Raw genomic sequence first — 11,103 nt, 5'->3', positions numbered from 1 at the left:
TCTCCGGTGCTTAATGATGTTCATCGTACATTTATTTGTGACATGTGCAGCACAGAGTATAAATGTGTATACTGAATAAAAGAGAGACATGGAGTCATACGAAAAAAGGCAAATTTTACAATGAGCTTTCATGACATTTTGAAGGTTCTTTTCACACGTTTCTTTTCAGAGCATCATCTAGATTCAAAAATATGCCCATTGACATGAATGGAGGACAGTAACGAACAGAAATGTGTTCGGTTTCCCCCACGTAACCTCGCCTAGATATCCTCTCACCCTGGCACTTTCATGTTTGATTACCAAAGCGATTGTTTTCTCAGCTATAATACAATGCATACAGGATTTTTTTTACATTGAAACACCAGTTACATCTGCCATGTTCAAATATTTGACCCCATTAACAAAATATGTATAATAACAATAACAAATTTTACCAACAATAAAAGCATTTGTTATAATAGCCGGAAAGTCCCATCTCTTGCTATGCTTGATTGAGACCGAAAGAATCATGTGCGTCCATCGTACAACGGTTTATATACACAGTGATGAAAAAATACAGACATAACACAAGTGCTTAGGAAACACAAAGTTCATCTGTGAAAGTCATCGAGGCTATGATAAATTAGACACTTATTTTAACAGACGCTCTTCTCTCATGTTGATTGGCTGGTGCAATGCTGCCTCCTCATGGCCTAAAGCACACACTGCAGGTATCTTTTAAGATTCTTCTTGTTCTCAAAAAGGGACAACTTGCTCTAGAGTCCTATTGCACAATTTATCTTCCAGCGATGGAGACATATACATTTCAATTTGAAAAGTCAGTGTTTTTTTTTCCCCCCACAACTGTTGGCAAAAAAGTTCAAACTACTGTACAGAGTCACATTTTAAATAAATACTCTCCATTAACAAAATGTTGATGAGTATATTAGCGTTTATAAAACTGAAAAACATCTCCACGACTCATCGACTCAAAAGGAACCACGTAATTCAGCACCAACATCTGGTGGCAGCTTTGGCTGAAAAAGTGAACAAAAGAAAAGAAAATGCCAAACAAAATGAGCAATCCAACACCAGCAGGTATTAAATATTTGTATTAAAATGAGCTTTCAAATGTCAAACCCACTTTTTTTTAACAGGGCCCAGAAGCTATACATATATAGAGATATTTTGTGGATATGTCTTTAAAAAAACAAACATTTTCTGTCATTTTGATAAATAAAAATAGGAAACCACAGAAGCATCTTGTTTGCTTTAGCGTCTGCTGTGTGAGTCCCGCCTCTCCTCTTGTCATAATTTCCCTAGGTGAAAGAGAACTTGGCAAATGATACCCACCACCCCCGCGTTGAGCACAGAGGAAATGGAGATGTCTAATAATCTGCTTTCGTACAACACAAACTCTGTCTTGTTCTCCTCCACTTTAGCCATAGCCAACAGGCCTTTAGCTGCTCTGCACATCATGTTTATGCTAGGTGGGTCCATAGGGGGGTGCCCCATGTGCAGCAGGCTGTGAGGGTTCTGCTGGTACTGCGCCATGCTAACGCCGTCATCCAGGAAGCCTACCAAATTACCCACGCTGCCCTTCTGCATGGCTATGGCACGTGCCGCTGTGGGATCTCCTTGTGCCAGGTGGGAGAGCACAGCCACTGCCATCTCTCTGTACGCCTGGGCCTTCCTCTGACCCACGTAGCGGACCAAGACGGTGAAGAGCTTCTCCTGACGGCTGAATGGTGGCGTAGCTAGCAGGAGGTCAACGTTGCCACCCTGGATGCTCAGCTTGCAGAGGGACTCCAGCACCAGCCTCTGGGGAGTGAGCTGGGAGTGGGGTACTGCTGATGGGAAAGGGTCCTGGGATTCAGCTGAAGGGCACACCATCCAGTGGAGAAGGCCATCCAAGATGGGGAGGCAGATAGTGTCCGGATAGGTGGAGAGATCCAGGTGACCCGAGATGTTGGCCAGAGTGACCATAGCATTCTCCCTGAGCAGACTCAGACACTCCCACCACCACTCCTCTTTGCTGCTCGACAGCCCCTGCTCCTTCTGCTCGTCTCTCTGGTAGCCAGGGGGCGACCTGTTCCTCTCCGGGTGCTGGTGGTGCAGCAGGAGCAGCCTGCCCAGAAGAAGAACCAGAGCAGGGTGGCGTGACATATCCAAGTCATTCCCGGAGATAAAGGACAGGCTCCGGACGATGTTGGAGACGCAGAGGCAGCGCTTGGCCAGTGAGTCCTGCCAGGCAGAGGATGTGGAGAGCGGAGCCTCGTCCAGGCAGCGAGGCTCATCCTCCAGCAAGGTGATGTGGTCCTGCTCCCCATCCTGATGCACCCTGAAGGGGTAGGATGGCAAGGAGCGCGCAGGGTGGGCGTAAGAAAGGGCGTCCACCCGAGCACACAGAACATCATCTATGGTAGCAGTGATATGTGTCAGTGGATGTTTCTTCCCATCGTCCACCGTGTTTTCCTCTTTGTTTTCTTTCTCTGTCTTTCCATCTGCCCGGGGAGGCGGTTCACTCCGGGGTTCAAATTGTGTTTGAATGTGTGCGGTGGAATCACCTCCGCCAGCCTGCCAGTGTAGCAAGCCGCTAGCGAACTCAGTGACGTAGCCTAAGTGCTCTGTCATGTCTTCAATCAGGTCCTCTTTGTGGACAATCTTGATGGGGAGCTTATCATATTTACTGGCTTGCTTGAGTTTAGGTTTTAGCTCTGTAACAGGCTGGTCAACACACTCCTTTTTGCTCTCTGCTCCTTTTTCACTCTCTTCTTCTTTTGCCTCATTCTTTCTGTCCTCTTCATCTTTGTCCTCCTTCTTTATGCTCATCTCGGACTCCTCCTTCTCCATGTTCACCTCAGCTGACTCTGGCTCAGCAATAGCGACGGGTTGAACTTCCTCCACGATGCCTCCTGCTTGCTCCTCTTCTGCCAGAGCTGACTCAGGTTCAGGATGGGCGTTGGAGTCTGTTTCCTGGTCAGGGATGACTTGTTCTTTCTGTTTAGCAGCAGGGTTCAAAAGGCCTTTCTGAGCCACTGTCCCCACCTCAAACTCTTCCAGGATGCCAAAGATCTCAATCAGGTAACGGCGAAAGTACTCCACAATCAGCTCGAGGAATCCTGGCAACTGTTCAGACATAGATCAAATTCATGTCAGCAACTTAAGAAGAAAGAAATCTAATTCTGATCACTTTTTTTTGTAATATCTTGATAATTTGGACGACATAGTGACATAATGGTCTTCTGAATATTTCCCCTTTACTGAATTTTACAGATCTTTACTACTAGAAAAAAAAGTTAATCTGGAAGATCAAGTTCAAAGAGACACAGTGCATTGCCATGCTTTTACAGTGCGCTCCATGTAGGCTGAATGAGTTCTCTGTCAGTGGTGAGGTGTAGTCATGAAATTGGTTTTACCTGTGAGAGTGTAAAGGAGCCCACAGTGCTGTCATCGTACAGCAGGATATTGATGGTGTCTAGGGCCCATGTGCTTTCTGCCAGCAGGCCGGACTTCAGAGACATCATTACGCGCCAGGCCTCAGGCGTTCCTGGGGTAAAAACAGCAGGATTTTTGGAACCAGGAAAAAAAATAAATGGTGATCAGACATGGTCCAAATGATGAAATGGGACACTGAACAGAGTAGATCATTGTAGTTCCTTTCATAAAATGTGCCTCATGTTGTGCTAGTTCTACCTGAAAATTAGGCTTAGCTGTTCATCTAAGACAGAGATAAAATAGTTTTTTTAGAGCATGAAATGAGCACTTTCATTTTTCAAGCTAAATGCAAAACTATAATTAAGCAATCAGGAATGCATCTTCTAAAGAGCCTTGCCAACCCATCCACCTCACAGCCCTAGTCAAAAAATAATGTGACTGCATCTCACCAGTGTCCTTGGCGGTGAGCTTGCGTCTGGGCTTAAGAATCGGCATTGAGGCCTCCACTGATCCTGGTGGGTAGTTGAGGTCCCGCCTTAGGTTGGGAGGAAAGTGACCGAGGGGTCCACCTCCCTGTGGGCCCATCATGGTCATCCCAGGCTTAGGCATCTTCATGGGTGACATGAACGGTGCTTTGGGTGACATCCTAGAGTCCATGGAGCGCTGGAAGGCTCCTGGGCTGGGTGCTCTGGACAGATGGTTGGCCATGGATGGACAGTTGGAATAAGAAGATGGCTGGCGTGAGGACAGGGGAACCATGCCTCCTGATGACATGTAGGGAGACTGACGGTGCCACTGCTCCTGCCCCGACCGTCCGTCCATGTCGTCTCTGCCCATTGGGCCGTAAGGTGGCATTTGCGATGGCGGCCCCTGTCGGTTGGGGTAGGGATACCCGAGCTCTGTCCTGGATGGCCACATGTTGGGGCCATCGGCGGCATGGTTAGGAGTGGGCCCCCCACCCATCATACTGTGCTGGCTCTGACCCGAGGGGGCCATGCGGTCGCCCCGGGGGTAGGGGTAAGGGAACTGTCCCTGGATGGGTCTGTGTTCAGGGCCTGAGTACCCACCACCGTAGTGGTTGTACATGTCCGGCTGCTGGTTGGCGTACTGCATGGCATACATGTCACTCTCGTGTCTCTTGGGTGGGGGGCCGTACATGCCGTCCATGGGCCGTTTGTAGCCCTGCTGAAGCAAATGTGTAGACAGTTAGTTAAAACACACAGCCATTCCACTGCTTTAGTATAATTCTATAATGATAAAAAAAAAAATAGTAATAAAAACCTTTTTTAACAACGTTTTTGACACGTTAAAAATGCAACAAAGCATAAATGGGGCAAAAATGTATTTGGGAAGAAATATACAACTCAGTATTTGACATGATAATTTATTCGTACAGTACATTATTTGTAGGTTAAACTGTCATAATCTTAGGACACTTCCTGTTCAAAATGGGTTTAGTCTTTTAAAGTTTTACTAGGCTGTCATATATTGTGTTCCTTCAATACATGAAGTCACAGTAAACTGTGTAGAACTGCTTTATTTACATCTCTCTCTCTCTCACCTGTTGCTGAGGGTACATCCCAGATGGATGCATCCCATATGGCATGCTGGGATACTGCTGACTGTAGCCATCGTGTCTGAAACAGAACGGAGGGGAGGAGAGGAATAAGTCCGTCGCTGGTTAAAAAATGATCAGCAAAGTAACATGAATACATGTAAGTTATTGCTTTGACTTTCCACAAGTGTACTCTAATTGACTCTTCTACACACATGGGTGCTGACCTCTGCTGTGAAGGGTATCTACTGGGAGAGTACATGCTGCCCTCACTGTTCGAAGGTCCCATGTTGTTCTGACTCCCAGGGGGACCCATGTTCCCCTCCATCCCCATGACATGGTCCGGTCTGAGGATCAAACAACAGCAAAGTCTTAATGCTTCTGACAAAATATCTGCTGTAAACATATGTTTTTAAGCATCCCATCTACAGTGGCCCCTCGGGCTCATGTTAGGGGAATGCCAAAGATATAATGAGATACTACAGGTTCACCACCCTCTTCTGCTGATTTGTGTGCCTACCTCCTGTCGTAGCCCGGCCCATATGGATACTGCGACCGTTGGCTCATGCTCAAGGCTGATGGGGGTCGACCATACATGTCCTGCATGCCACCACCGGGCATCTGGCCTGGTATGTAGGGATCAGCTCCTGCCACTGCGTAGGAGGAAAACAAATGAGGTAAATGCATCTGACTATCTTATATAACAGTGAATGAATCAACATAGACAAAATGAAAAAGGAAAAAAAAAGATATTTACAGGCAACAAGCTAAAAAAAAATGGTCTAACTAATAGTGTCCTACTAACCACCAGGTGGCAGCATGCCCCCATGAATATTCACCACTTCACATGATTAAATCTATTGTTCTGAGGCTGCAACTGTTGTTATGCAGCTAACATCCACCATATTATTCATTCAGACTCCATTCTCTCCAGCCTTCAGAGGAGCCTCCATCCTTTCTAAAAACTACTGTTTGTTCTGAAAACTAAACCGCACGAGTTGGTCGAAACAGGTGCTTCTCAGCAGGATGGGAAGGATGAAAGGTTGAATACGGGGAGGATGAAAAGGATGAGCAAAGTTAGGATGAGACAAATGCTAAGCTACGAGAACATCAGACGAGCTGGTGTGTTTTCCGTAAAGTGGCGTAACACACACTTCTCATCTCCTTTCATAATTCCAGTAGTAAAACACACACACACATCTGTCCTGACTCGACAATGAATTAGACTAACGAGAAAGACGAAAGAACAATTTTGACAAAGAGCCATGTAAGTTTATAAGATGAAGTTTTAAATTTTTAATTTACTCATTTAAAGTCGACAATGCAAAATAGTTTGTTAAAACGGTTTTGTCGGCCTGAAAAACAGTTTATTCACATACGTCTCAAAATGGGGGAAAACAGGTCTGGGGCTTGTTGTTTGGGAAAAAGGGTGTCACAGCGTGTGCCTCACTCACTCTTCCTCATCCCGGCGAAGGGGTCCTTGGCGTCGTACTGCATCCTCATCATCATGTCAGGCATGCTGAGGCCCTGCTGGTAAGGAGCTGAGGGGGGCAGGGAGGCAGCACGCTTCTGGAAGGCCGGGTCACTCACCTCCGAGAAGGGGTCCTGTATGCTCACACTGCTCCTGGACAAGGCGAGGAGGGAGGGGAGAGAGAGAGGGAGAGAGGGGAGAAGATGGAAGCAGTTTGAGAGAGGAGCAGCCATGGATTGCACACACTGAAAACATTGATATGATGTGTGATATGAAGGAGCTCTATGCTCTTATTTTGAAGGGAAAAAAACGTTTTAAATTGTTTCAATGATGGACGTTTAATTTTTGTATAAAATACTTCATAGATTACATAAAAGAGTTGTTTGTTGTCAGTGGTGGATTCAAAAGAATTCAGGTTAAAGTAAAGAAGTATCAGCAGCAAAATGCACCTATTAAAACTAAAAGCACTCCTTGTATGATAATATATTATTGGATTATTTTTACAGATGCATTACTGTCGCCCAGTATGCAGGAATTGATGTTGTAGTTGTAGTTAAAGTAAAGCTAATTCAAACGACTTTAAATACTGTTAGTGTAATCTCTAACAATTCATCATATTTTATGAACTGTACTATAGTTTGTATGTAAAACCTTGATATTAAACATAAGTAGTAACTGTCAAATATATGTTATGGAGTAAAAAGTATAAAGTAGCATAAAATAGAAAAATATTAAAGTAAAGAACAAGCACCTCAAAAACTTAAGAAGAGTACTTGAGTAGATTTATTTAGAGAACTTCCACCACTGTTATGTTATATAACTTTGCACACATAATATCACAAATAAAAGCAAAAATAAAGATCAACATTGTCTACTTTCCCAGGGTGCAGATGAGGAACATTTTACAAAATTAAAAAGTGAAAGCCTTTAAATATCATATACAGAGCAGCAAAACAGAATGTAAATGTTGTCTTCAATCTCACCTAAATCACTTAAAACTAATGTTAACGTTGTATCTGAACATAACGGTGCATATAAAGATTTTTGTCTTTTTGATAAATCCTGCTTCACTACACCATAGTTGTTCACAATTTAGGAGACAGACAATCCCTGTTCATACATAAGGAACATTTTGTGCTAACTGACATAAATATCACACTGCAATTTGTTTTTACAAAATGTATCACAGAAAATAAAGAAGAACTACTACTATAGTGGCAGAAGTGGTAGAGGCAGCAATAGCATGAATGTAAGTAGTAATAGTAGCAGCCTGTGGTACCTGTTGGGGGCTAGTGGTGTGACCTGTCCCAGGGGGGTGGTGGCAGGTGTGGGGGGTTTCAGATCCCCTACTGCCTCTGCTGTCGAGCTGCTGCCAGAGGACTGGGGCGTTTGTGGACCTTGGAGGGAGCCGCCTGAATTAGCTGGAAGACACAAGTATCCTTTTTATTATCATCATAGCTGGACGATTCACACAATCCACAGTAAAAACGGCAACACATTCAGACCGCAGGGCTCCCATGTCTTCAGATAGGATCTTGAAGCCGGTTTGAGTCAGAGCGGCCAAACTGGGCTTTTCGCTGCAGCAAGGTGCTGTATTAGAGAGATAACTTTGGACTTAAGGCCAAAGCACTGACAGTGTTACCCTTCATGAGACCTGAGCTCAAGCAAACAGCCTACATGACGGCAGTGAAGATGAGGACGGAAAGACTGTTTAAGAGGGGCCAATGAAAAGTAGCACCGCTCGTTATTTGGAAGCAGTTTAAAGATGGTTTATCTGGCTGTTTTTAGGCGTGCCATAGACTAGATGACGGGTTCATGCGGAGGGCGAAGCTGGGGGGGCACACATGTATTTGAAGAATATATAGTGTACATATTGGTTGGAGTCAAATTATGTGCAAGCTAATACTTCAGCAAGCATCCCCTAAATATGAGTGAGGAGCTTGAGAAACCACATGCTTGTAACTTTCTTCTAGAAAAAAATACATCCCCTCACACAGAGACTCCAACTGAGGTTAAAAACTGGGTTAGTGTGCTCTCTTATTATGACACCATATTTCTGTGAATTTCTCAGTTCAGATGACTAGAAAATTCTAAGAGTGCCAAGAAACAAGAGCCCAACACACAAAGAACCCCCAACCAGATAAAACCAAGGGATACAAATTCCCAGAAGCAGGTTTAATAAAAAATGTGGACTGTTCCGGCTAAAAGATGACAAAGACGGAGACTAAAAAGAGAGACTATGAAAGTATCCTAATGAGCATTTAGTGGAAGAAGACTTTCTCTGGAACAGCCTCGGTGGCCTTTCCCTGCACCACACGTTTCCACAGGAAAAAAAAAAGAAAGACATAAGCTTTAAAGATTCATGCTAATTCTGAATTATTCAATAATACCCCCTGCCTCTACATCATAGGAGTAGGAGAGAAAGAGAGAGAGAGAGAGAGAGAGAGAGAGAGAGAGAGAGAGAGAGAGCGGGGGGAGTTATGCCATGATGATGAGCAGAGGTAGAAGAGAGGGCAAGCAAGGGGCAGCGAGCATTAGGGATTCTTCACTTCCTGGGATATGCTTCAGACGAACACGCACGCGCACACACACACACACACACGGAGAAGTGCAAACAATGGTGGGGTTAGCAAGGGTTAACAGGTTTACCATTCCTCAAGAGCAGGCGGGCAGACAGACAGATACATAATACCAAGCAGTTGGGTTACGAAGATGGAGGGGAGGTGGAGGAGAGCGTGAACTCAACTGCCCTCTGCTCCACATTTAGAGGGAGAGACGAATGACAGAGCAGGCGATGAGGGAAAAAAAAGTGCGTGTGCAAAAGCCACGGGGCTGACGTTTGATGTGTGTTCACGAGAGGCTGTGTGTGTGTGTCAGTGGGTGACATAATCCAGAGGGGCGGTGGTGGTGGTGGTTGGGGTGGGGGGGAGTCAGTCAGCCGAGCCAATTTTGTGAATGAAAGGTGACGGCGAGGTCGAGTTTGTTTACGTTCTACATTCCAGTCCTCATTAATCACTCCCCCCCCCACCATCACAACTACACACAAAACCTCTGCAACCCGCCACCCCCACCAGCCCGCCGGACAAGCTCCCTCAGTGACATCACTGGGCTGTCAGTCTGTATAAGCTGGCAGGGTGTCAGTAGGGCAGTTTGCACTTTGGAGCAGGAAAGCGTAGATACTAGATCCAAACAGAGGCATGGAAAGGAAATGGGTGACATTGTTTTCAAGCTTGGTACTCAGCACTTTTCACAACAGAAAGTCCACACCTTGACCATCATTTCTGTAGGTCATGATAATATTGTACGGTTCAAAATAACTGCTAAAATCTGGGAACAAGGCAACATTGCGGAGAAAGACGGGAGCATTCAGACAATCATACGGGTTGTACGCAAGTCAACAACAGCCAGATTAAGGTTGATTGTTACACAGGAATATGTCCATCTTTGCCCTGGTTTCCTGGGATATCTTGCCATAAATTAAGTTTGATTTCAAAAAGAGCACAGCAGACAATTTATCTCGTATTTCGACGTTATTCTTTCATATTCATCAAATTATATATATTAGTTTCTTTTAGGTGGAAAAATTCACAATGCCGACAATACACAATCATTTGATTGATTCAACCACAATAATAATCTGTCATCGCACAGGTCATGGCTTAATCATTCACAGCTACAGCACACATGTTAAGTTGAACCAGGAAGTCTGGCTGTAAACTGTGATGGAGGTTAACGACAGGTAGTTTGGGTGATCATTTTACTGTTTGCCTAGTATGTCGTCTCTTTTTAGTTCAGTTTTAGCTAATCCGAAGATTTATGACAGACTTGACTGCTTGTGTTTCTTGCCCCGTCGGACTTCTTGTTACCAATGTTGCTGTGACCCCTGATGTCAGCATGAAAACTATGAAATCACCCTTCAAAATAAGTATGTTTTAAATCCACTTTAGCACATGTAGAATACTTTTTTTAATGTTCTTGTCTGCCATCAGTATTGCAGTACTAGCTGTATATCATGGGGACCACCCTTTTTTACATGAGCAGGTGATTTAAAAAGTATGCAGCACTTCAATCAAGTGTTGCAGCATAAGCACTTTACACTTTAATGCGGCATATCCAACAGGCCGTCCAAACATCTCAAGTATTGACCTTTCCATATTTCACAATATAGCCGGTATCTCTGATTATGTGTACCGTGGTCCCATCAGCCGATGTGGGCAAAATGAGATTCTGTGAAATTGGCGTGGTTAGGTCCCGTTGAATAGATGAGAGGGGGCTAAATTGAGAATTATAAAGTGTTATGAGCAAGAGGGAATATGAATTGTTTATATATATGTGTGTGTGTGTGGCTTATGTGTACTGTACGTATGTGTGTGTATATGCAAATGAAGGCAGATGCTCTTTTTCACCCACCAGGAAAAGCAATCTGCAGTGTCTCAGGCAGGTGAGATGCTCTGATGTTCTATTTAAAAGCCAGGGTCACTTTTCTCATCTCCGCTGCAAATTAGAGACATGACCTTACCGCTCTATATCGCTCCAACTCTTTCCCTCTTCTCTCCTGATTCTCGCGTCATAATTGTGTACAGAGACATTCGGTGTGAAAAGGCAGTATACGCAAACAAAAAGTACCCTTTGTGTTGTGGTGCTGTGCCAACGCAATATT

The 11,103-nt window shown here is 44.6% G+C and overlaps 1 protein-coding gene across 4 annotated transcripts in view; it reads right to left on the bottom strand.

Moving 5' to 3' along the window:
• Positions 1-392: 392 nt before the first annotated feature.
• Positions 393-11,103, bottom strand: part of arid1b (AT-rich interactive domain 1B) — a 155,158-nt gene continuing 144,447 nt past the window's right edge. For 3 of the 4 annotated variants that reach the window (XM_031847226.1, XM_031847229.1, XM_031847228.1), the window contains 8 exons: positions 7,723-7,864; positions 6,427-6,596; positions 5,493-5,625; positions 5,200-5,319; positions 4,979-5,054; positions 3,867-4,602; positions 3,399-3,529; positions 393-3,108 (listed from right to left, as the gene is read on the bottom strand). In XM_031847226.1, coding sequence (XP_031703086.1) covers positions 1,288-3,108; positions 3,399-3,529; positions 3,867-4,602; positions 4,979-5,054; positions 5,200-5,319; positions 5,493-5,625; positions 6,427-6,596; positions 7,723-7,864 — 3,329 coding nt within the window. In that variant the 3' untranslated portion in view covers positions 393-1,287. The remainder of the gene's footprint in view (positions 3,109-3,398; positions 3,530-3,866; positions 4,603-4,978; positions 5,055-5,199; positions 5,320-5,492; positions 5,626-6,426; positions 6,597-7,722; positions 7,865-11,103) is intronic. The other variant, XM_031847227.1, reaches the window with a different exon arrangement.

Source organism: Anarrhichthys ocellatus, unplaced genomic scaffold (genome assembly GCF_004355925.1).
Source record: "Anarrhichthys ocellatus isolate YVR2014 unplaced genomic scaffold, GSC_Weel_1.0 scaffold7, whole genome shotgun sequence".
Taxonomy (NCBI): Eukaryota; Metazoa; Chordata; class Actinopteri; order Perciformes; family Anarhichadidae; genus Anarrhichthys; species Anarrhichthys ocellatus.
This window is presented reverse-complemented; position numbering and strand designations above follow the sequence as displayed.